General features: G+C 38.7%; 3 protein-coding genes and 1 long non-coding RNA gene across 4 annotated transcripts; 1 reads left to right on the forward strand and 3 right to left on the reverse strand.

Moving 5' to 3' along the window:
- Positions 1–501: 501 nt before the first annotated feature.
- LOC133739642 (coatomer subunit beta'-1-like) lies at positions 502–12,177 on the reverse strand. Its single transcript, XM_062167427.1, has 10 exons — positions 12,106–12,177; positions 2,766–2,786; positions 2,598–2,659; positions 2,365–2,419; positions 2,217–2,253; positions 1,774–2,099; positions 1,529–1,660; positions 1,243–1,391; positions 1,058–1,126; positions 502–840 (listed from the first exon to the last, which is right to left on the reverse strand). Exons 1-10 carry the CDS (start codon positions 12,106–12,108, stop codon positions 783–785), a joined length of 912 nt encoding a protein of 303 aa, XP_062023411.1. The 5' UTR covers positions 12,109–12,177; the 3' UTR covers positions 502–782.
- LOC133739634 (uncharacterized) lies at positions 7,866–9,817 on the reverse strand. The gene is made up of 2 exons (XR_009860715.1): positions 8,902–9,817; positions 7,866–8,226 (listed from the first exon to the last, which is right to left on the reverse strand). It is a non-coding gene; the product is annotated as an uncharacterized LOC133739634 (long non-coding RNA).
- A 2,475-nt stretch (positions 12,178–14,652) lies between the features above and the next one.
- On the forward strand, positions 14,653–15,273 carry LOC133729430 (uncharacterized). The gene has a single exon (XM_062156962.1). It carries the CDS (start codon positions 14,653–14,655, stop codon positions 15,271–15,273), a length of 621 nt encoding a protein of 206 aa, XP_062012946.1.
- Positions 15,274–18,706: 3,433 nt separating this feature from the next.
- Positions 18,707–21,652, reverse strand: LOC133739652 (coatomer subunit beta'-1-like). The gene is made up of 10 exons (XM_062167435.1): positions 21,530–21,652; positions 21,003–21,023; positions 20,831–20,892; positions 20,594–20,648; positions 20,435–20,471; positions 19,996–20,321; positions 19,747–19,878; positions 19,467–19,615; positions 19,281–19,349; positions 18,707–19,052 (listed from the first exon to the last, which is right to left on the reverse strand). Exons 1-10 carry the CDS (start codon positions 21,530–21,532, stop codon positions 18,995–18,997), a joined length of 912 nt encoding a protein of 303 aa, XP_062023419.1. The 5' UTR covers positions 21,533–21,652; the 3' UTR covers positions 18,707–18,994.
- Positions 21,653–25,549: the final 3,897 nt, after the last annotated feature.

Raw genomic sequence — 25,549 nt, forward strand, 5'->3', positions numbered from 1 at the left:
GTACTATTGGGTGAGTCGTCTCACATAGGAGGGTACCTAAGCTAGGCAATTAAATGCATGAAAAATTTCAAATTGAGTACTTACAGATTTGATAGTGGTTAAACATATATGTGAGAGTGGTAATGACTTACCTGTGACATGTAGTTCCAGATACAAACAGTTCTTGAAATCCTGAACGCAAACTGGACCAATGTTACAGAAAGATGACTGGACCCTATGGATGAAGCTATATTAATAGTAGTTAATTAGATCAATGTCTTCCATCTGTTGTTTTCTGTCTCAAATAGTACTGATCTGAATTATTATGGATTTAAGACTCCACCTTAGTCATCAGATCTTTGAATCCCAACTCATGACTCATTTTACTGAATCTACCAATTTCACCAGTATGAATTGTTAAATGGACACATGAGCATTAGAATGTTTCCACTAATCCTTACAATTTTCCTTTTGGGAAGTAATGCCACAACACAAACAAAGTTCGAATTCATTCCTTTTATATAAAACAGAAATAGCAGAAACAGTACAACTAGTCTTCAGGGAAATAGTTCCTCTGGGAAGTAATACAAAGCATGCACAACCAAATTACATATAAATATTCCTTGCAAGGAAACTTCTATTGGCCACATAGGAATATTCCTTCAGTAGGGTTACATAGATATCATACAACATTACAACCTCACTTTAAATTTCTTCAGAGCCGACAGTATAAATTACAGCATATGAGGTCTTTTATTTCATTACTTTGCTTCTGATCATCATGCTTGGAGGTCCCCAGAATGTCAAGCAGAAGCATTCATTTTGACTATAGTGGTTCCATTGTCAAAACCAAATGCAACCCTGTAAACAGAATTGAAGAAGCAACTACTCAATTTATGTAGACATATATATACTGATAAAACAATAAGCCACTTAAAGCAAATTCTGAGAAGCTAAGAGCAACAGATAAAGCGATTAAGCCAATCCTGTTAATATATTAAACAGCTCCTTAAAAGTCCCTGTATTTCATAGTCTAAACCCTAAATCAAAAACCCACAGAAAGAAAGAAGAAACTTACTTGCATGATCCTTTCATGTGTCCAATGGCCCAAACTCTTTCAAGACCATAGTTCAGTTTGTGCTCCAGACTGTGAAGCAATGAGAATTGTTTACGAAATCAGCCAAGCATCACAAAGCTTTCACTATATGATAATACAACTATAGAATTTCTCAATGTAAGCATTTTGAATAGAAAAGTATTTACCTAAATGTGGTTGCATTCCATATATGAACAGTCCCATCCTCAGAAGTTGTAATTATTATGGGAAGCTCAGGATGTACACTCACAGTTGTTACATTGTTCTCATGACCTTCTAGAGTTTGCACACAACTTGTAGTTTCATAGTCCCATACCTGTTATGATTTAATTTATCAAAAGATAATCAGCTTAGGAGGGCTTACAGACACACAGTAGAACAACTTTGTGTTTAGCCAAATCGAAGGCTGATACTGAAAAAAAAAAAGAAGAGATTATCAATTAGGTCACAAACCTTGGCAGTGAAGTCATCAGAACCACTTAACAGGTAAGTCTTATCGCTGTGAATGAAATAATCAACACAATTCACTCCTTTTGAGTGGCCTTGTAATGTAAAATTCGGGGCAGAAGAGCCAATGTTCCATGTCTACGAAAAGAGACATTGTAAAAGTGTAAGTGACAGGTAAACAGGTATTGAGACCAAAGATGCAGTACTTGATTAACTAGTTTGCAGCAAGATAAGCCTTGCAACAACAATACCTTAATGGTTCCATCGAGAGAGGCACTAGCAAAACTATTGGTGTCTTTCGGATTGAAAGCCACTTGCATCACATAGTGGGAATGCCCCTCAAAGACCTGACTGCATTCCCAGTCCTTCTCCCAGTCCCAAAGCTTTATAACCTTGTCATCAGAACATGACAGCAGATATGGTAGAGTTGGATGGACAGTGACACTCCTGATAAAGTCAGTATGTGCTTCATACTCTTTGATCTTTTCCAAAGTATTGTAGTTGTATACCCGAATGAACTTGTCATCAGCCCCAGTTATAATCCAGTGTTTGCGAGCTACAAACTTTACTGATCTGACTGTAAGCACATAAACAAATGATAAAATTAAGAGATCTTTCATTGAGAGAAATGTAGCATGCCACTAAGAAGAAATGAAAGCAACTTAATTAAAACAAAATGCTGTTATATATGTACCTGGTGACTCAGTGACTTTGATGGACTTCTCCAGGGTCTGTGCAGTTACATTAAGTTAGTCCATGTGACAGAATAAATAAAAGCGTGAGAATCCAAATTGGGTTATTAGACTCCACGAGTTTAGCAATGAAGTGCAAGATGGATTTACCTGTGACTGGTAGTTCCAGATACAAATAGTTCCTGAATACAAACTTGCTAGCATCCTGCATAGAATTTATCAAGCAGTATGCTTCGGTTATATGTAGTGGGAAATATAAATTGATTTTCGACACTAAAGGATAAAAGGAACCAGCAGTGACAAGCACAGGTTTGAAAATCAAAGTTTGGAGATCGATCACATAACAGAGTTGCCTGTAGATGGCCAGATAGGTGTTTACGTACCATGGCTCAGTTGGATGCAGATCCACAGACTTCACTCTTTCTGAGGTTTGAGCAAATTCTTTCTGAAGAAGAAATTAAACTGTTAATAGTTTGGAGAGAATATTGAAGCATATATAGACTTTTTTCCCATAGAAACTAGACTAAGAAAAGATGATCGAAGAACCATACCTCAATAGTTAGTGAAAGAGCCTGCTCCCACACCAAATGCAGAAACCAGCAAACAAGTAGAAATTTGTCAGTCCAATATTAATTAAAATCAAAATGAAAGCGTTTATACTACTAGTTAATTAGCTATATAAATCCCCGGTAACCCTATTTATTTGTGATTAGTCTTAATGTGTACCTTATGAGATGCCTTTTTTACTATATAAATTTAGTCAACGATACTCCAAAAGAAGCAAAAAACAAAAAAACAAAAAAAAAGGTGCTCCGCTTCACAGATGCATCATTATACAGAGCAAATAGTGGATCACGTACTATTAGACAACAATGACCCCAAAAACTCTATCTTCAAGGTAATTCTAACAATGTATATATATAATACCAGAAAGTCACTTGTGTTTTTCCCACTTCCTAGAAAGCTCTCTACGTTTTTTTCTCTCTACTTGAGAGCAGCTTGCTCTTACATAGGGCTTTTGCACTGTAGCTAGTGTTTCCATCGTTTCTTATACTCCAGATCCCTTTTCTACAAGTTTCCACTCCTTTCCTCTCGATTTTTCCTTTTCCTATCCTAATTCCCCCTTCCCCACCGTAATCATTGTTAGGATTACTTGGCTTCACCCGGTTTCATTTGGTAATACCCTTGTTCAATCACCACAACACCTGTTTACCATGCAAAACCTCCTTCATCTTTGCCATCTCTAATCAACACACCTGTTCACTCTTTCTACCACTGTCGTAACCCCGTTTTATTTTCCTTCTGTTCTTTCTTACGCGTGGCTTCCTCTATCGGATTGCATGGCCTATAAATCCCTTTCTCATGCAGGACGCTATTCATCGAAGCGTTTTCAACATACCATCCACAACATGGTTGCCTCACCGTCAAATTCTCCCACCTCAGTCTTATCCCCTCCTGCTTCTCCTTCAAAACCCCCTTCAACCTCTATTCCTTTGAATCCAGCTCTCCCTCCTGCTGTGGAGGTTCCTGCGGGGGAGCTTTTTATTCAACTCCCACCCCCAGCCCAAGATCAAGTCCGAGCTGTTCTTTTGGTGGGTGCGATCATCACTGATCGTACGCTTCATGCTCCCTCGCTGATCCGCAATCTCCTATCTGCATGGACTGAGATAGGCCGGTTTCGTGTTGAGTTGATAGGCGGGAGGTCTATCTTTGCTATCACAGCTCCTTCTGAGGCTGCTGCGGACCAACTACTGGAGAGGGGTCCCTGGTCCGTTAAGGGTTATACTATGTCCATCCATCCTTGGCCTTTGTTGAGTAGACTGGAGGATATCCCGTTGCACTTGGTTACTTTTTGGGTGCAGGTTCATGGTCTTCAACGTGGTCATATGACGGAGGATGTGGCTCGTTTGCTGGGAGCCAAGATTGGTACGGTGGTAGCTGTTGATGATCCCAACTCTCCTGTTGGTAATCCAGGGTACCTGCATGTTCGTGTGCAGGTGGATTCCCGGTATCCTCTATCTCCGGGGTTCTGGTTCTCTAACTCTCCTACCGAAGCAACTTGGGCTGAGTTTCGGTATGAACGTCTTTCAGATTTTTGTTACCGTTGTGGCAGGTTGGGTCATATCATTACTACTTGTACTTTCCATCGTCACCCTTCTTCTGATAAGTTGGGCTCTTGGATGGCGGTTCCCACTCCTCGTCGTCTTCCTCCAGATGGTCAGCACAGTTGGGATAGTGTCCAGCATCAGAGTTTTGAAAATCGTCGCACTCGGTATGTGGATCGGAATTACCAGCAGAATGGGACTTACTGTTCTACGCCCTGGTCCTGTCACCCTGATTCCTTGGCTGGTCCCAGTCCGGGAACCCTTGTTCTCGCCCATCCAAGGCAGGGCTTCTGGCGTCCATCTGTTTCTGTTTCCGCCGTCACTTCCTCAGGGGAGGGTCCCTCCTCAACATATCACTAAAGGCTCAAGTCCCTCTTCATCCTTTGGTAATCTCAATCCGCCCTCTGTCTCCTCTGGTAGCAAGGGCGATGGCATAGGTAGCTGGCCAGGTGCAGCTACGGGTTCCGAATGAGGCTCATCTCTTGGAACTGTCAAGGTTTGGGGTCCTCCTTGACAGCGAAGGCTCTTCGCAGGCTATGGCGAAAGTATGACCCTGAGATTATCTTCCTTATGGAAACTCATCAACAAGAAAAGATAATCTCGTTTTGGCAGACTCAACTTAAGTATGATAACTATGTAGTAGTTGATCCTGTAAATACTAGTTCTGGCGGCTTGGCCATTTTGTGGAAATCCTCTGTTCAAGTGTCTGTTATACATAGTACCCCTAATGTCATCGACACTGAGGTGTATTTTGTCAATGAGGACTTCCATTGTAAAATATCGTGGGTGTATGGCAACCCTACTGAAAGTTTGAAGCATTTGTTTTGGTGTTGTATGTGTCGTTACTTCTCAGTTCAAAGTGTACCTTGGATTTGTTTGGGGGATTTCAATGATGTTCTTTGGTCAGATGAAAAATGGGGTGGTGGTCCCCCTCACAAATGGAGAATGGATCTTTTTCACAACTTTCTCAATCACACAGGTCTTCGTGATTTGCATTTTCAGGGCCCTTGTTTTACTTGGTTTCGTTTCCAACATGATCAGTTGGTAATGAAAGAACGACTGGATCGTTGTTTAGGAAATGCTGAGCTGTGTGCTGCTTTACCCTATTCCCAAGTTTTTAACTTGCCTATTGTAGGATCTGATCATCGTCCTCTGCTCTTTGATTCTCATCCAAAGGAGACTCACTCTCCCAAACTCTTTCGATTTGAACATATATGGACTTCAGCAGCTTCTTGTGAACATATAATTTCTCAGGCATGGCTCTCTGCACCATTAAATCTAGCTATGCCTATTTGGGTTGCCAATCTAAAGGCTTGTCAAAAGTCCTTATCTACATGGTGCCAGAAGACTTTTCCTAATTCTCATAAGCAAGTTGATCAATTGCTTACACAGCTCAACCATTTGCACAACAGTCCTGTTCCAGATGCTGCCCCTCAAATCAGACTCATTACAAAGCATATTGAAGAGTTATGGCTTTTGGAAGAGAAGTTTTGGCATCAGCGATCCCGGATCTCTTGGTTAAAACTTGGAGATAATAATACCAGGTTCTTTCATCAATCTGCCACTAAGCGTCGACAACGAAATCACATTCTTCGTCTTCGAAATGCCAATGGCTTGTGGATGGACTCAGATATATCCATTGCTGATGCTTTTCTATCCTACTATAAACAACTTTTCACCACAGCAGGACCACGAAATTTATCTGATATTCTTCTCCTTGTTGACCCAGTGGTTACTGCTTCAATGAATCAATCTTTGTTAGCTGCTGTTAGTTTGGAAGAGGTTAAACAAGCTATCTTTGGTTTAGGATCCCTCAAGGCACCTGGCCCAGACGGTTTTCCCGGTCTTTTTTATCAGACTTATTGGACTATTGTTAATAAGGTCATCCATCAAGCTACTGCTTCCTTTTTCCAAACTGGCAACCTTTTATCAGAGCTTAACAAGACTCATTTGGTACTACTTCCGAAGGTCCCTCATCCTGAGCATGCTTTCCAATTTCGGCCAATTGGACTATGTAACTTTTCCTATAAAATCTTGTCAAAAGTTATGGCTAATCGCTTGAAGCCCTTCATGCCTGAGTTAATTTCTGAAAACCAAGCAGCTTTTGTGGTTGGCAGGCAAATTCAGGATAATGTGGTGGTAGCTCATGAAATGTTCCATCATCTCAAGCTCCTACGCCATATGGGATTGGGAGCTTTTGGATTGAAACTTGATATTTCTAAAGCCTATGATTCTGTTGAGTGGGACTTTCTTCATGCTGTGCTTCTCAAGATGGGTTTCCATGTTCATTGGGTTATGCTTATTATGAACTGTGTCAGATCAGTGACACTTTCAATTTTGGTTAATGGTAAACCTTCTGCCTTCTTTGCTCCTACTCGTGGTTTACGACAAGGAGATCCCTTATCTCCGTACCTCTTTCTTTTTGTCAGTGATGTTTTATCAACAATGGTCTCCAAAGCTTGTGCTGTTCATTGGCTTACTCCTCTGCAAATCACACCCTCTGCACCCAAGATTAGCCATCTCTTATTTGCGGATGATTCGTTGTTCTTCTTTGATGCTACACAAGTTAATGCTTCTCATCTGCTGTGTCTGCTTCAGTCTTATGGTACTGCATCAGGTCAACTGTCACGCCCCGAATTTTGAATAATCAATTCAAATCCGAAACATGATTAACATCAATACAAATAACGTCCTGAATTTTTTTCTCACAAACAACCACACTTCACACCTCTCAATATTACAAAAACCAATCTTCAATTTACTTATTACATCACACTCTCACAACTTAATTTACAATACTCAAAAGAGCATAATAAACCTCACAATATAAATCCAGATTTACCCAATGCAATTTCTCTAAGCAGCTCGATCACCTTCCCGATTCGCCTGACCTGTAGGATTACCCGCTACACCGTTTGAATAGTGTACCGGGATTGCAACAATACAAACCCGGTAAGCTTTTTGCAAAGCTCGTATGAGTAAATGAAAGGATTGCACGATTTAAAGTAACACAATCAACTCAAGCACATTTTAATTTTGTTTTGCATAAGAATTGAAGTGTACAACATCACTTCAAGCATCAATCAACTCACATCTCATCATGACTACTCAATAATAAACAACTTCTTACTCAATATATACTCACAGGCTTATGATTTATTTATATAAATCATCCCATGCAGTATATTATACTTACAGGCTTATGATTAAATATATTAATCACCCCATTCAGTATATCATACTTACAGGCTTATGATTAATTATATTAATCACCCCATTCAGTATGTCATGTCATACCCAAGGGCATATGATAACTCGTTTATCCCCCAAGCAGTATGACGGCAGACAGACTAGAGCTCTAACTGTATCGTAAAGTGTCACCTGGGCCAAGGTTCACCTTACGAATGACTGCTTTTCTCAATTCACTCGACTCTTCATTTAATTCATCTCAACGACTCAACTATCGCACTTTACTCAATTACCCATTATCATAGACAACACAACATCTAAGATAAATCACATATTCCAAGGGTAATGCTCAAAATATAACTCAGTAAATCACACCATCCAATATATATTCCACGTAAATATATATATACGTAGTCACCCACACAAGAGTGACCACTAATACCAACTATAGTTCACATGCAATAAAATCTAGAAATTCATTTTTATAGTTTAAATACATTTTACTTACCTATGGACCGTAGTCGATCAAGTCCATATAATTTAAAACAAATATTTATTTTAGTAAAACAATTTCCACAATTTCTCAATTAAATAAAATCACCGAATTTCGGTTCGTGAATGAACCATGTGCGATTTACTCACCTCGATATTCCCGCTGCGTCTTCAATTCAACACAATACACACCGAAATCGTTCACCCAAGGGAGACCGTCAATCACCTAATCACACATGACCTTAACTTAGCCAATAGCTCAAAAACATACTCAAACGACAATCCAACGGTCGGATCGAAATTAAATGATGATCCAACGGTCGGATCCTCACGGATCGCCTTTAGGATCACCCCCCAAAAATCATCACGAAGATCCAACGGTCAGATCTTCCTGAATCGTCCTTACTAACATCTTCACAAATTTATACAAAAATCCGACGGACGGATTCTCACGAATCGCCTCCCTAATCACCGTTTTGCATTTATACGAAGATCCAACGGTCGGATCTTCGCCCATGACCACACAAAGCCACTGGGACAGTCATAAGATCATCGTATCAAAACTACAAGTCCATCTGACGGTCCTAACTTCACATATCACAAATCTAACGATCGAAATCGATCGAAACTTAAAAATTCATAACTTCATCATACGATATCCAAAAATTATGAATTATATATGCAAACGATCGTATCGACACGTAGAACACAAAAATGGACAGAAACTGTCCTTGGGGTGTCCGGAGGTCGCCGGAAACCACCATCACAGTGGCGGCACCGCCACCCATCCAAAGTCAAAATTAGACAAAACTCCCAACATCAAAGTCCTTCAACTCAACTCCAATTTCACTTTTCATAACTACACCAAAGTCAGATTATAAGCCAAAAAGTAGAATTTTACCTCGCAAGTTTTGAAACCCGAAGAACCCTAGTTTCCCAATCTTCAAAATTCGATCACCCCGGATTAAATCGCTGCAAGCCTTCTTGGGGATAGCTTCTACTTCCTCTGGGCTAGAAAAGCCCTCAAAGAACTCGAGCTATAGTGGCCGGAGCTGGGAGAACCAAGGTGGCGAAGGAAGACGATTTCCAGCTCGGCTGTGCGGCTTCTCGGTCTTCTAGCGGCCACCACGATGGTTATCTCAAGTCGATGTCTTCTGGAAAGTTGTAGAAAACTTCACGGTGAGAAAAATTGCTTTTGGAATCAGGTCGATCGGAGGCCTGTAGAGGAAGATATGGCCAGACAAAGTAGAGCCCAGAAAAAGTGGGGAAGAGCGATTTCGTCTCCGACGAGGCTCTCTTCTCGACCTTGTAGAGCCTCATACAGCTCGTATTTCACTTCGATTTCTTCTACAAACTCGTAAAGGGGGTCGAGACCAGAAAAACCCACTTTGTTTCACATCAATCGGTGGCCGGATGAGGAAGAACGAAGTGACGAAGGGAGGGGGTCGCGGCTGGGCTCGGGAGAGAAATGGGGAGAAATTTCTGGAGTTCCAGAAATTCTGTCCTCATTTGCAATATTCGGATTTTTTTTTCATATTTATAGAAAATCCCAATTTTCAAATATTCGTAACTTATTCATACGAACTCCGAATATTACGTTCCATATGTCCACGAACTCGTATCGACGCGCTCTACAACTTTCATGAAGGAAGTTTTCCCAATTTCCCAATGTATAAAAAGTCAACTCCTTTGACCCCCCTAAAACGTTCAGTTTTCAAAATAAAATCGTTCGAACTAATTCCACACTCCTCTAAGCTTCGTACTCGTGTCCACGACCACGAAATCATTTCCAAAACGTCATCGGAAATTAACTTGAATTTTTCGGGTATTACATCAACAAATCAATTACTCCAAGTCCACATTGTTTTTCAGCCCCAACACGGATGTCAATTTGATTACTCATATTTCTGGTATTATTGGAGTTTCTTCTGTCTCTAATCCAGGCAAATACTTGGGTCTCCCCACTGTTTGGGGTAGATCCAAAGTCTCTGCTTTAGCTTATGTCAAAGACTCTATTAATCGTAAGCTTCAGGGTTGGAACTATAGCTCCTTAACACAAGCTGGAAAGGAGATTTTGATTAAGTCAATAGCTATGGCAATTCCAGCTTATCCCATGATGTGTTTTCGGTTTCCCAAAACACTTTGCCATCAGATTGATTCTCTTATTGCACGATTTTGGTGGGGAAATAATGGAGACTCGGGTATTCATTGGATGAGTTGGTCAAGTTTAGGGTTGTCCAAAGCTAAAGGTGGGATGGGTTTCCGTGACCTCCAAGATTTCAATCAGGCACTTTTGGCTAAACAAGGCTGGCGTATCCTAACAAACCCTTCTGCCCTTTGGGTTCGTATTCTTAAGGCACGGTACTTTCCTCTGGATACTTTCTTCACTGCTAGAAAAGGATCTTCAGCTTCTTGGCTATGGTCAAGTCTTCTTCATGGAAGGGACCTTCTCACCAGCAATGTTGCTTGGCAAATTGGAAATGGCCTTCATGTTCCAGTTTGGCATTCTAATTGGATTCCTCATCTCCCTGGTATGCATCTGCTCCCCCATACACCAGTTGATGTTCAACTTCATGTTGACTCTTTAATTAACTGGAATTCTCTCACTTGGGATCTTACCGCTATTGAAGCCTCTATCACTGACTCTCAATTACAGGCTATTCAGGCTATTCCTTTAGTCTCGCCTAATCGGCCTAACCGATTAATCTGGCCTTTGGAGAAAACAGGTTCTTATACAGTTCGTTCTGGTTATCATGCTGCCCATTCTCTTACTTCTGTCCATCCTATTCCCCACCCTCATTCCTCTTTTTCTATCAACCCTCTTCTTTGGAAACAGGTTTGGGCACTTAACACTCTTCCAAAAATTAAAACTTTTCTTTGGAGAGCTGTTTCTAATTTTGTTGCTACTAAAGCTAATTTGTTTCATAGAAAACTGGCTAAGGATCCCTTATGTCCTCTTTGCCATCTTTTCCCAGAAACAATTGAGCATATACTGTTGGCCTGCCCTTGGTCTCTAAAGACTTGGTTTATCCATCCACTTGGTTACCGCCCTCCTCTCCAACAGCTCACCACTTTGGATAAATGGTTTACCCATTTACATCTTCCTCTCTCAACCACTTCTTCTTTTCGAAGCACTGTTTATACTCATATCAGTTTTCTTCTTTGGAACATTTGGAAACATCGATGTCACTGTGTTTTTAATGATGTTCAACCTAATCCTTTCTTAGTGGCCTCTCTTTCTTTCAATGCATCTTCAGAGTTTTTGGATCAGTTTAAGGATCCTTCTCTTCAAATGGGTAATCAGTTAGTGTCTTTGCGTCCCCCTCCCAAACCAAAATGGTCCCCTCCTTTGCCTTCCCAGATAAAAATAAATACTGATGCTTCATGGACTTTGGAAGGAACAGGACTGGCTGCTGTGGCTAGGAACTCTTCTGGTTCACTTGTATCTGGGAAGGTTTTATTTACCCATGCTTCTTCGTCTTTGGTTGCAGAAGCATTAGCAGTTAGATTGGGTGTCCAGTTAGCCCTATCCATACCTTCTACTCATTTTCTGTTTGAGATTGATTCTCTCCAACTTGTTAAGCTCCTCACCCATTCCACCACATCCACCGATTGGGCTGTGTTGCCTCTTGTGGATCATATCAGAGCTTTAACAGTTGATCTTGGTTCTTTTAGCTGGGGTTGGACCAGCAGAATAGCTAATCAGGCAGCAGACCACATCGCCTTGTTAGCTCGCAGGAGGCAGTGTCCAGCTGATTGGGTTCGGTTTCCACCTTCCTCCTTTACTCATATTCTCTTGTATGATGCAGAACATGCTCCAACTTAGTTTATTTCGTGTTAGCTCCCCTGTTCCCTGCGTGTTTTGGGCAGGGGTTTAGCTCTGCTTTGTTTTTGTTTTGTTCTTGGTTCCCAGTTTTAATGCATTTATTTCTGTTCAAAAAAAAAAAAAAAACAATGTATATATATTAAGATATAACTAATACTTATATCTTCGTGTTGGCCCTCCCATAAAACATCTCAAAAGAAAACTCATTAACAAGAAGTTCCCTGAGAATACAACGTGAACTCTAACAGGTGAGGACAACGTGAAGACTCATAGACTTACCATTTTTAGTGAATAACACAGAGATTATGTGATGATAGAATGTATGAAATTGCTGGGGACGTTGGGATGATATTGCAGATATGAGGCATAACCTCTTTTTATACCCATCGGAAATGGGAAGCTTATCGATTAAGGGAAGTCTTCATGTCATCATATTTCAACAATGTTGAAGAGTCAGGGGTCCTATGTTGTCATCAAATATGTTAGATGCCGTCCATTCATATGGTTAACTATATAGACGGTCAAGATCGAGCTTCATTACTAAACATTTACTTTGACTTTGTCCTCCTATCTTAATGGGTCAATCCTGCATGCGCTTATTTTTCACTACATAGCAAATAATGCAGAGTTTATCGATCACAGCTAGCAAATAAGGTTCATTGTACGTTCGTGTTCTTTGAAATTTCAACACAAGAAATTTCATTCATAGCTAGTCGTCAAGCTTTGGACGCTATCCATTTCATTCACCCCTAATTACGTACATTACCATGTCATTTTCTTGAAGAAGGTACGTAGGAGGAAACAATGTAGAACTACGTATATAATTGTCTTATCTATAAGGTCTATAGTATTATAAGAAAATTAATTACTCTACTCTTTTTTAGGCTACCATACGGGATTAATTGAAATCACTTTGATAGTAAATTTTGTAATCTAAATATATATGATAATTACACATTACATAATTTTCAGTCAATCCTACTATCCTCGAGGCAGTTTAATATATCCCACTTCACTGCAATTATATTCACGGCATTCCACATGTGTCAGTTGTGTGCCATCTAGTGTATTTTTGATATTAGCGTAGGGAAAGAGGGACTCAAACTTTGAAATTTATATAACAGTACGTGTAGAGAAAATTAGTAGTAAATAAGTATTAGCTAGCTAATTAATTAGTACCATTAAAACGATGAGGAAGTTTAACTTAGTCTCATAGGTGCACGGGGTAATTGACAATCGTCCTCTCATATGGAACTATATATCAGCTAGCTAAGATTGTAAAATGAAAGTGAATTGCATTCGTGTGATCGCTTCATATCAAGTTTTCTTTCATAATAAACAAAGAACACAAGATATATGTGGCTGGTTCAACCAACCAAGGTTTAGACCCTGTGTTGAGAGCTAAATAACTGTGTTGAGAGCTCCTTATATAGAGTACTAGAAAGGAAATTATAACATGGTCCCGGAGCATGGTACACGTGGTGGTCCGGTTGATATTATTGGCTCATCATATGACTTGTAGTTATTTCTTTTGGTCTCTTAATTTAATTTTTCACCCCTACATGGTTCCCACTAAATTAAAGTGATATTATTTTTCTTAATCTAATCTTATTGGTATCAAAGTTGTACTTGCATGTACCCCTAGAAAACCCTTTAAAAAGACCCTGAAACACATTCAGTGATATTGCAATGTGAAAGTACGTGAATGAAAAACTGTGCTTAATTTTAGCCCTCCAGCATCATAGCATTACCTAGAAGATCCCTCTTGCCAAACCAATCACAGACACTAAGAATTGAAGAGTGGTGACCGTGATTCCAATCATTTGAATGCCTCACATAAAAGCATTACAATAATAAATGAAACTATTTTGCAAGAGTAGCAAAAGCAAGACCTAAACAAAAATAATTTAAATCATACCTGCATATATAGCCTTGAGAAGTGCCATTGACATTTTGTTCGAAGTGCCATTTCATGTATAGCCTTAAGAATGCCATTGACAACACTGCAGTCACTGACATTTTGTTCGAGGTAATCCTCCTGCATATAGGCTTTTAACAGCACCAAATTTACTCTCTGTACCAATTATCTCATGGAACTTTTTCAAGCACATAAACGAATACTCGCAAGATCTGATCGGGGAAAAGACATCCGATGGCTGCACTAAGCAAAGCATGCTATGAGCAGATAAGGATCATATCAAAAACATCGACAAGTTTTCACTGCATATATAGGATTTATTGATGTCAGCCATTAACTTGAGAGTATTGATTACAAAGTGATCTTGGACTCTTAGTACGTAAATCATAGTCGTTAACAAGTGCTAGAATCAGGGAAAGAATATACAATATCAGTCATTAAGCGAAACCAGATAACAAAGCTTGACAACATAAAATTTGCAAATGTCTGGTTGGTATAATGGAAACTCAAATAAGGAAAGTAAATAAATACATCAATCCAAAATATGGGATAACCGATAATGGAACTCCACATTACTGACATATATATATGGTTAGTAGTATTCTTTGTATGGGGACCAGAGTTGCTACAGAATTGAGTGCTGACCCAAGTTACTTATTTTTATTCTATTTTACAGAAACCGTACTTAATACCTGCTAGGTCCGCATCTTTTACAGCAAATTCACTTAGTTGGGATAGAAACCTTCTCCTATAAGGAAAAGGATAGTTACTTGATCACTACTCTTTAATTAACCTTGTCCCTCAAGGAAAAGGAAACCAATCCGACCTCATTTTCCTATAAATAAGGCGGAAATGGAAACCAAGGCCCTCACTCACTCCCATCACTGGCAAAACAATCATCACAATTAATGGAGAAGGGAAAGTTGATACGTCTCGATGATCGTTGGGTCTCCATCGCAATAGACAATCTAGACTCTTTCGGGGATGTTGGGTACCTAGACTTCAAGTTTCTCGATCAGGTCTTACCCCACTGCTCCAAAGACCAGTTGATTCACATCGAGAAGAGCACGAAAGATACAGACCTGACTCCGATCACTGATAAGCTCTGGAAGAAGATTTTCGAGAGAGAGTTCGGTGTCAAAGCCACAGATGAGGTGATCCAGAAGATGAAGATCAAGAAAGTGAGTTTCAAGTGGTCGGAGTTGTACCAGACCAAGTTGAAGAGAGTGGAAGAGGATGAGAAACAAGTGGGAGAAAGATTGAAGAGGCTGTATCAGAAAGAAGCTGCCAGGAAACAAAGCCGGCAAGTTAGGGTTTTGGACAAGCTTCCGCCTTCTTCGTCAAGCAATAAAAGAAGTGGTTCCACCAAAGAGAGCAAACTGATGAAAAAAGTGAGAAAAGAGTATCACAACTGTCTAGAGGTGAAAAATATTGAAGCTATGAAGATGAAGAGAAGTGCCAAGTGTTCTAGTCTCATCAAAAAGCCAAGAAACGACTATTCAAGCTATGAACGTGTTTTGAAGTATTGATCAATCTTGGTGGTGGCTTCAATCCTCCTTCTTAGATAGTAAAAGATCCAAAGATCAACTTTTGTTGTTGATTTCAAGAAAAAAAATCCACATTTTTTCTTGTTCGATCATCTTTATGTATGTAAATTACTTTGATTGATGAAATATAAAACTGTGATGATAATATTTTGGTGTTTCATTGGTCTTTGTTATATGAATGTGTTGTATGTGTGATCTGATCTTGGTATGTTGTGCTACTCCAACTTGCCTTATCCATTACACATTCACTGTACTGAATCTAATGAAAAAAAAAATGGATCTAAAAGAGAAAAGGTTTTTGATAGTTCAAGGTCTGTCTTCTGGTGATGATTGTCGAGTTTAGTTATGCAAGCAGAATGAAAGAATGAATCTGAGTATCATAATGGGACCAGATGTGGCTTTACTGAGGCAGTGATAAGGTTCCTGCCACAGTACGTGCACTTTCAGGCCCTTTATATAAATAGGACTTTCTTGTTCTTTGTAGAACAACAAACACCGTAAACATTGTAGCTACGTACTGTGAATCAGCGAAACATGTTGCACAAAGAATTCTTTGAAACAATGAACAGTTCTATCGAACTCGTTTTCTTTACAATCAAGTAGGACTACTTAAAACAGATAGGCTGGAGTTAAAACGCCACAATAACCTGCTTTGAACTAGCTTCTTCAAATTTATCATACTAAGGTTATGGGAGCAAGGTGAAAAAAGTTGCAGTTGAACACTGATTCACTGAAGTTAACTTCCAATACAAGCAGATAAAGGCAAAGGGAAAGTTTCGTGTGGCGGAAATCTCATTTGCCACAATGTACCTCTGTCATGGTTCTGGGCTTCTGGCCATTCAAAGTACTTAATAAACTGTTGTGCAGTCAATTAGTTTACTAGCAGATGAAGTCATGTTAAACTACTATTTGGAACTTAATGATTCTATACCGTATGGATCACATTATATGTTGGTGAAGCTGCAAATTTCGTGACCTATGTCGTGAACCAGTTGAGCAATTTCACCGTGACATAGTCTCGCATGTAAAGGTGTGCGCACACCTTTACATTACAATACTTACGGAAAAATTAGTAGCAATTAGCCTTATCTGATACCATTTAGAATTTGGAGAGGCCTGTGGAGACTATAGATTAGTAGTAGCTAACTCCTGATGTGAAAATATATTGTCAACATTTTGATATGCATATAGGTAGGTAACATATATACCAGAGTTGAGGCTGGTGCAGTGGTGCACATGGAAGTTGTGCAACCAATTAAGGCTGCAGTAGTAGAGAGGCTTCGACAGCGACTTCTTGCAATCTTTCAAGCATGCTATTGCTGCAGTACAGATTGGGGCTGGTTTTAGAACCTGCACATTTGAGCGCGCATTTAATCATGCAGAAAGGGTACTGAGTTTGCACTTCAGTCACAGGGTACTGAGTTTGCACTTCAGTCACAAAAATCATGATCATATATCATGACCATATTGCACGAGTCTCCTAAACCTTCCATTATTCCGCTATCACCTTCCTTTTTTCTTCTTGATATTCTTAGACACTCTTAAACTGTGCATTTACAATCCTTTAATTTATGGGCACAGACGTTAGGTATGAAAGAGTGAAAGGGTTCCCTTGGTTTCAGCTTGCTTTAACTTTAATACCTTTCCATAAACTTTTGTATTAGTTGATAATGGGAATTTATTCTCCTCTTTTCCAAGACTGATCGAGTGTAGAATGTCTTTTGCCACAAAATGGATGCTAATTCAGATATTGATTTAAACAATAAGGATTGTTTTCATTAAAGATAATGCATTTTCTGCAGGTCTCTATCACTTAATTCACTGGAGTGTGCTAATCTAGTTACCAAAACTTCTGGCAGAGGCCATTTAACAATTTTCATAATTACTTGGTTTGGTTGTTGATAGACACAGAAAAAAGAAAATTTGCAGATAAATTTCTTCGGCATGCAAGGATGCATATTACTTGGCTTTGGGGAAGGTGATGATTCGTTACCCACAAGTCGCTAGGGCAAAGTGGCGAACCTAAGAATTGTTTGGTCAGAATGCAGTTTTCATATGCAACGAAATTTGCTGACCTTACTCTAAGCACTTTAACAGATTATGCTAAGAACAAGCTAGATATGCTCTTTAAAAGAAAAGTAGCTAGAGGCAACCTTTATAACAGACGACAATAAACAAGATTGAAATGTAGGCAGGTTGGTACTATTGGGTGAGTCTCACATAGGAGGATACCTAAGCTAGGCAATTAGATGCATGAAAAATTTCAAATTGAGTACTTACAGATTTGATAGTGGTTAAGTAAATACATATATATATGTGAGAGTGGTAATGACTTACCTGTGACATGTAGTTCCAGATATAAACAGTTCTTGAAATCCTGAACGCAAACTTGCATGCTAGATGAAAACAACATTATGTAGTAATCTGTGGTTATACGAAATTGTCGACTTGGATAGATATGTGGCAATGACATATTAGCACTGATTTTTAGCATTGGAGAATGAAAATCAAAGCTTTTAAAAGAACCTCCAATGTGATTTGTAATTATTATGGCTTTGTTGGGTCTACAGTCGTTTACTGAAATGCACTCTGTTAAGTTTGTCCAGTAAAGTTGTAAAACTGATGTATTGTCAAACTATTCTGTTAATAGTAATGAAAGATTCAAGTATGAACGAGTTGGATTTGATGCGGATAGGAAGGTTCCTACTTCCTAGCAGAAAGAGCTAACTTCTTGTCTGTTTAGTTTGTACATAAGAATGCTAGCTAGAGAACCAAATATAAGCCATGTTTTAGTATCAAGGAAAGAAGTTATGTAAAGCTTACAAGTTTGCCTTCAATGGCTGGCTATGTTAGTATTAAGTAATATCTCATACCCTTAAAGTTTGTTCTTAATAATGATTAGTGCTTTGTACCCCCGAGGCTCATCCATTCTCAATTGAGGAACGGATCGAGTTATAGACATCTTGCTGCAGTTAGTACTGTTGCAATTAATATTGTTTTCATCTACTGAAGATCCAATTTAACATAAGGCATTGGGTGAAAATCGATATTTTGTGTTCCCATGACTAGAGATATTTATTAATGAACTGGACCAACGTTACAGAAAGATGACTGAACCATTTGAATGAAGCTATATTAATAGTAGTTAGATCAATGTTTTCCATCTGTTGTATTCTGTCTCAAATAGTTTTGATCTGAATTATTATGGATTTAAGACTCCACCGTACTCATAAGATCTTTGAATCCCAACTCATGCATGGATTCAAGACTTCTTTTCACCATGGAAATTTGCAGTTCATGAATGGACACATTTTACTGAATCTACCATTTTCACCAGTATAAATTGTTAAATGGACACATAAGCATTAGAATGTTTCCACTGGTCCTTACAATTTTCCTTTTGGGAAGTTAGACCTAAACAACGCAAACAAAGTTTATTCCTTTTATATAAAACAGAAATTACAGAAGCAGTACAACTAGTCTTGAGGGATATTACAAAGCATGCACAAACAAATTACATATAAATAAGGAAACTTTTATTGGCCACGTAGGAATATTCCTTCAGTAGGATTACATAGATATCATACAACATTACAACTCACTTTAAATTTCAGAGCAGACGGTATAAATTACAGCATATATAACTTAGAGGTCTTTTGTTTCATCACTTTGCTTCTCATCATGCTTGGAGGTACACAGAATGTCAAGCAGAAGTATTCATTTTGACTATAATGGTTCCATTGTCAAAACCAAATGCAACCCTGTAAGCAGAATTGAAGAAGCACCTACTCAATTTATGTAGATATATATACACTGATAAAACAATAAGCCACTAGCTTGAAGCAAATTCTGAGAAGCTAAGAGCAATAGATTAACAAAATCCTGTCATATTAACTTGTTTTCTATATTAAACAGCTCCTCAAAAGTCCCTCTATTTCATAGTCTAAACCCTAAATCAAAAACCCACAGAAAAGAAAGAAGAAACTTACTTGTATGATCCTTTCACGTGTCCAATGGCCCAAACTCTTTCAAGACCATAGTTCAGTTTGTGCTCTAGACTGTGAAACAATGAGAATTGTTTACGAAATCAGCCAAACATCACAAAGCTTTCACTATATGATAATACAACTATAGAATTTTTGCAATGTAAGCATTTTAAATAGAAAAGTATTTACCTAAATGTGGTTGCATTCCATATATGAACAGTCCCATCCTCAGAACTGGTAATTATTATGGCAAGCTCAGGATGAACACTCACAGTTGTTACATTGTTCTCATGACCTTCTAGAGTTTTCACACAACTTGTAGTTTCATAGTCCCATACCTGTTATGATTAATTTATCAAAGAATAATCAGCTTAGGAGGGCTTACAGACACACGTACGGTAGAACAAATTCATGTTTAGCCAAATCAAAGGCTGATACTGAAAAAACGATTATCAATTAGATCACAAACCTTGGCAGTGAAGTCATCAGAACCACTTAACAGGTAAGTCTTATCGCTGTGAATAAAGTAATCAACACAATTCACTCCTTTTGAGTGGCCTTGTAGTGTAAAATTTGGGGCAGAAGAGCCAATGTTCCATGTCTACGAAAAGAGACATTGTAAAAGTGTAAGTGACAGGTAAACAGGTATTGAGACCAAAGATGCAGTACTTGATTAACTAGTTAATTTGCAACAAGATAAGCCTTGCAACAACAATACCTTAATGGTTCCATCTAGAGAGGCACTAGCAAAACTATTGGTGTCTTTCGGATTGAAAGCCACTTGCATCACATAGTGGGAATGCCCCTCAAAGACCTGAGTGCATTCCCAGTCCTTCTCCCAGTCCCAAAGCTTTATAACCTTGTCATCAGAACATGACAGCAGATATGGTAGAGTTGGATGGACAGTGACACTCCTGATAAAGTCAGTATGTGCTTCATACTCTTTGATCTTTTCCAAAGTATTGTAGTTGTATACCCGAATGAACTTGTCATCAGCCCCAGTTATAATCCAGTGTTTGCGAGCTACAAACTTTACTGATCTGACTGTAAGCACATAAACAAATGATAAAATTAAGAGATCTTTCATTGAGAGAAATGTAGCATGCCACTAAGAAGAAATGAAAGCAACTTAATTAAAACAAAATGCTGTTATGTACCTGGTGACTCAGTGACTTTGATGGACTTCTCCAGGGTCTGTGCAGTTACATTAAGTTAGTCCATGTGACAGAATAAATAAAAGCGTGAGAATCCAAATTGGGTTATTAAACTCCACGAGTTTAGCAATGAAGTGAAAGCATGCAGACTGATGGATTTACCTGTGACTGGTAGTTCCAAATACAAATAGTTCCTGAATACAAACTTGCTAGCATCCTGCATAGAATTTATTAAGCAGTATGCTTCGGTTATATGTAGTGGGAAATTTAAATTGATTTTCGACACTAAAGGATAAAAGGAACCAGCAGTGACAAACACAGGTTTGAAAATCAAAGTTTGGAGATCGATCACATAACAGAGTTGCCTGTAGATGGCCAGATAGGTGCATGTTTACGTACCATGGCTCAGTTGGATGCAGATCTACAGACTTCACTCTCTCTGAGGTTTGAGCAAATTCTTTCTGCAGAAGAAATTAAACTGTTAATAGTTTGGAATGATTATTGAAGCATATATAGAATTATGGACTTTGTTCCCATAGAAACAAGACTAAGAAAAGATGAAGAACCATACCTCAATAGTTAGTGAAAGAGCCTGCTCCCACACCAAATGCAGAAACCAGCAAACAAGTAGAAATTTGTCAGCTCAGTATTAAAATCAAAAAGAAAAAAATCATACTACTAGTTAATCAGCTAATAAATCCCCAGTAACCCTATTTGTTTGTGATTAGTCTATATGTGTACCTTATCAGATGCATGCCTTCTTTTACTATATATAATACGAATTTAGTCGACTAAACTCCAAAAAGAACAAAAAGAAATTCTGTTCAGCTTTCACAGAAGCATCATTTATACCAAGACGAGCAAATAGTCGATCACGTACTTTTAGACAACAATATATTGACCCCAAAAACTCTTCAGGGTAATTCAAACAATGTACGTTAAGATAACTAACTTATATCTCTTCGTGTTGGCCCTCCCAGAAAAGAAATAAAACATCTCAAAAGAAAACTCATTAACAAGAAGTTCCCTGAGAACACAATGCGAACTGCCGAACTCTCACAGGTGAAGACAAGACAACGTGAAGACTCATAGACTTACCATTTGTAGTGAATAGCACAGAGATTAAGTGATGATATAATGGAGAAAATTGCTTTGAAAGTTGGGATGATATTGCAGAATGAGGCATATATAACCTCTTTTTATACCCATCGGAAATGGGAAGCTTATCGATTAAGCGAAGTCTTCATGTCATCATATTTCAACAAGGTTGAAGAGTCAAGGAAGAGGTCCTTATGTTGTCATCAGATATGTTAGATGCCGTCCATTCATATGGTTAACTATAATTGACGGTGAAGATCGAGCTTCATTACTAAACTTCTACTTTGACTTTGTCCTCCGTCAACCCGCCTGCGCTAATTCTTCCACTACATAGCAATTAATGCATGTTTATCGATCACAGCTGGCTAGCAGATAAGGTTCATTGTTCGTTCGTGCTCTTTAAAATTTCAACACGTGTGTTGAAATTTCATTCATAATCGTCGAGCTTTTTTTGGATATAAAAGGTGGAGATTATTCTATGCACCTTTTGTCTTGTCTTCACCTGCAAGGCCCTACCACATCTACAGATTAAGGTTGAGAGCTTTAACCTTAACCCCTCCCTGGCTCGGAGAGGTGACACTCCCTGCATAAAATAATCAAGGGTTGAGATTATTTTATAAGGGTTGGGTCACTTGCACCGTCGGTGCATAGAATAATTTCCAATAAAAAGTGGCAGCGAGTGTCACCTCTCCGAGCCGGGGAGGGGTTAAGGTTAAAGCTCTCCCCATGGGGTTCTTTACACATGCGGAGCATCGAACGCAGGACCTCACTGAGGAACCTGCTAACATTCGGCCAAAGGACCTAGCCCCAACCACTGGACCAAACCCACATGGGTCTAATCGTCGAGCTTTGTACACAAGTCCTTGTTTTGTTTGCTTTGGTGGATTACTTCATAGTCGTCAAGCTTTGGACGCTATCGATTTCATTCACCCCTAATTACATCACCATGTCATTTTCTTGAAGAAGGTAGGAGGAAACAATGTAGAACTACGTATATAATTGTCTTATCTATAGGGTCTATAGTATTATAAGAAAATTAATTAATCTAATCTTTCTGAGGCTACCATACGCTTGATTAATTGAAATATAAATATATATGATAATTACACATTACATAATCTTCAGTCAATCCTACTATCCCACTTCAGTACAATTAAATTCACGGCCATGCACGTGGTGTATTTTTGATAGGGTCTTGCTAAATGAACCCAGCAAATATTTCTCTATGAAAATATGAGTGAAAAACTTCGTTGTCGGTGACATACAATTTTCACAAAAATTTTGGAGAAATTTTTGACAAAATTTCGGTGTGAATTTTTAAATATATTTTGTGTGTACATATTTCAGAAATTAAGAATTTCGCGGAAATGTACATAAAATTTTGGGAAACTCTTGACAGAAATGATATAGCATATGAATTTCATTTCGGTACTTCTAAATTACGGAAATTTTTTGATAAAAATCTCGATAGTTTCGGAGAAATTTGAAACCTTGATTATGTTGTTGTTATCCAGAATGTGGCAGTTAAGGCAATTGAGGCAATCTATGACTGTCCTGACTCTTTTGTCCGGGGACCTTCTAGCTCTGGTATGTTTTTCATAAAGAGTGCTTCTGATAAGCAATTGAGTGATTTACTAATACTCCTCCTCACTCAAAATCTAAGCTGTTCATGTGGCAGTTAAATATCCCTCCTAAAATAAAAATCTTTGCTTGGATTCTCATTAGAAATAAGCTAAAAACTCGAGATAGGATTTCACATCATTTGTCAGTTTCTCCTGTTTGTCCTCTTCATAGTACTCATATAGAGACCTCTGATCATTTGTTTATTCACTGTTCCTTTGCTTCTCAAGTTTGGTGTCTTTCTAAACTGCCTAATCATTTATCTACGTCTACTTCTTTGATCTCTTGGTTAGAGAATTTTTCAAATCAAAGGAACTGTTCTGATAATCTTTCTAAAATCTTTATGTTACTCTGGTCCATTTGCATGGAATTCTAAGAACAAAGTTATTTTTAAACAAGCTCCTTTTTCTACTTTGGTCACTGCCTCTCATCTAGGAAACTCGTATAACCAGGTAAACTCTAACCATACTTCTATTAAGGTTTCTAATTAAATACTACCAAATAAAAGGGCTGATTCATTTGTAAGCTAAATTTTGATGGGTCTGTTAGAGGTAAACAAGCTACTTTAGGTTTTGTTATTAGAAATTGTTATGGAAATCCTTTAATTGTTGCATGTAGGATTAATATTGGATCTACTAATGTTTTAGTTGCTGAAGCTACTGCTCTCAAGGAAGGACTACATACTGCTCATCCCCAGCAGATGTCTAATATTAATTATCGTTGAAGGAGACTCAAAACTTCTTATTGACTGCCTCACTGGTAAAGCAAACATTCCTTGGAGAATTCAAACTCTGATTAAGGATATCAAGACGCTAGCTACAAAATTTCAATCTATCATTTTTCGACATAAATTCAGAGAGGCCAACTTCGTCGCAGATCACTTAACATCTCTTGCTTATGATCAAATATACCCTAAGATATGGATTTGTTGTTTACCCCTTTCGGTGTCCCCATCATTCTAGTTGAATCAGTTGGGAAGGGGTGTTGTGCATGGTTTTGTTTTGTAATTTTTATTTTGTCATAAAAAAAAAAAAAAAAAAAAAAAAGAGGGGCTCAAACTTTGAAAATTATATAACAGTACGTGTAGAGAAAATTAGTAGTAAATAAGTATTAGCTAGCTAATTAATTAGTACCATTAAAACGATGAGGAAGTTGTTTGGCTCCAAAACCAGTTGGCTTGCAAACTGTCTCTTTTGAGCGAGTGATTGCGCAGGCGTGCCAGCACCGCGGGGTGCAGTCGTTGGGGTAGTCCCTTGACCTGACTTCTTCTTCAAGCGCTGTGGACGAGGAGAGCACCAACCTCGTCACATGGTTCTTCTCTAGCCTTTCGGAAAAGGACTTTTGCCTTACGGATAAGGACTTTGGTTGTGGTCTCTTGCGTTCACCGAATCGATACTTAGTATTGTAGACTAAGCAGAGCAATCACTGGGAAGTTTGGAGAAAGCACGGGTTGCGCTAAAGCGTGGCTTTAGCTTCGCTGGGTTGCGAGGGCGTTACCCTTGCTTCGCTGGCAGTAACGGTGGCGGTTGCGCTCGCAGTCGGCTCGCTGGGAGACTGGGACTGGAAGTACGGTCGCCGGGTTGGTCTGGTGATGCTGACAGTCGGCTCTTGGAGAGACTAGGACTGGCGCACGGTCACCGGGTTTCAACAAGGTTGAAGGTTTGCTCCGGGGAGGCTTTGTAATCGCTAGGATTGATTGATATGAGAGAGGTGTTTTCTGTATCGTCTTTAGCCTCTATATATAGGCTGCTGCAGATTCACTTTCCAAATAAGAATGAAATACTATATTTTAGGCCACAGTTATTGGCCTTGAATCAAATCAAAACTCTTAATAGTTTTGATATTATCGTAGGCGATAATTAATAATTATCCACCTCTGTCGCCGCTAGAATATAGGCAAGGGTTACTTGCCTCTGAGAACAGCTTCTGGGCATGCACATCTCCTTGTGAAATACAATTAAAGACAATTACAATCTGCTCACGTCCCACATGCCTTGCCTGTGCAATCATTGATTACTTGCATGTATATATATATATATGAGTAGCCCACAAAATCTTAGCCATGCAGTATATATATACATATTTTCTGTTGATTGCCATCAAGAATAATTATGCTCCTCCTTAATTGCTCCACCACCAGACATTGCATGGGCAATTATACTATATATTTTTCCCTTTGTTTCTTGTGCCATGCTTCACGTGTCCACCATATCCCTTCCTTAATTGATCAACCCAATCTGCTCGCTTGCACAGTACTTGGCAATCAAGCAAACAAATCACCATTAATTATCAGATATCTTGATAATTAATAATAAATCAAAGAATATTCAGATTTGCTCCAAGATTGCTTGGCCTCCAAGTAGGCTTTATTTAGCCTCTAAACAATATTTTCCGAGCTTA

The sequence above is a fragment of the Rosa rugosa genome, chromosome 1 (assembly GCF_958449725.1).
Source record: "Rosa rugosa chromosome 1, drRosRugo1.1, whole genome shotgun sequence".
NCBI lineage: Eukaryota > Viridiplantae > Streptophyta > Magnoliopsida > Rosales > Rosaceae > Rosa > Rosa rugosa.

What these genes read in the sequence shown, in the direction of transcription:
- LOC133739642 (XM_062167427.1), bottom strand. An exon ending in TCTGGAACTACCAGTCACAG is followed by an intron (nt 2,254 to 2,364) that starts GTAAATCCATCT and finishes GTAACTGCACAG; the next exon opens with ACCCTGGAGAAGTCCATCAA. An exon ending in CTGATGACTTCACTGCCAAG is followed by an intron (nt 1,392 to 1,528) that starts GTTTGTGACCTA and finishes AAATCATAACAG; the next exon opens with GTATGGGACTATGAAACTAC.
- LOC133729430 (XM_062156962.1), top strand. Translation starts at nt 14,653, where the DNA reads ATGGAGAAGGGAAAGTTGATACGTCTCGATGATCGTTGGGTCTCCATC.
- LOC133739652 (XM_062167435.1), bottom strand. An exon ending in CTCTTTCACTAACTATTGAG is followed by an intron (nt 20,893 to 21,002) that starts GTATGGTTCTTC and finishes TTTCTTCTGCAG; the next exon opens with AAAGAATTTGCTCAAACCTC. An exon ending in CTGCATCCAACTGAGCCATG is followed by an intron (nt 20,649 to 20,830) that starts GTACGTAAACAT and finishes AATTCTATGCAG; the next exon opens with GATGCTAGCAAGTTTGTATT.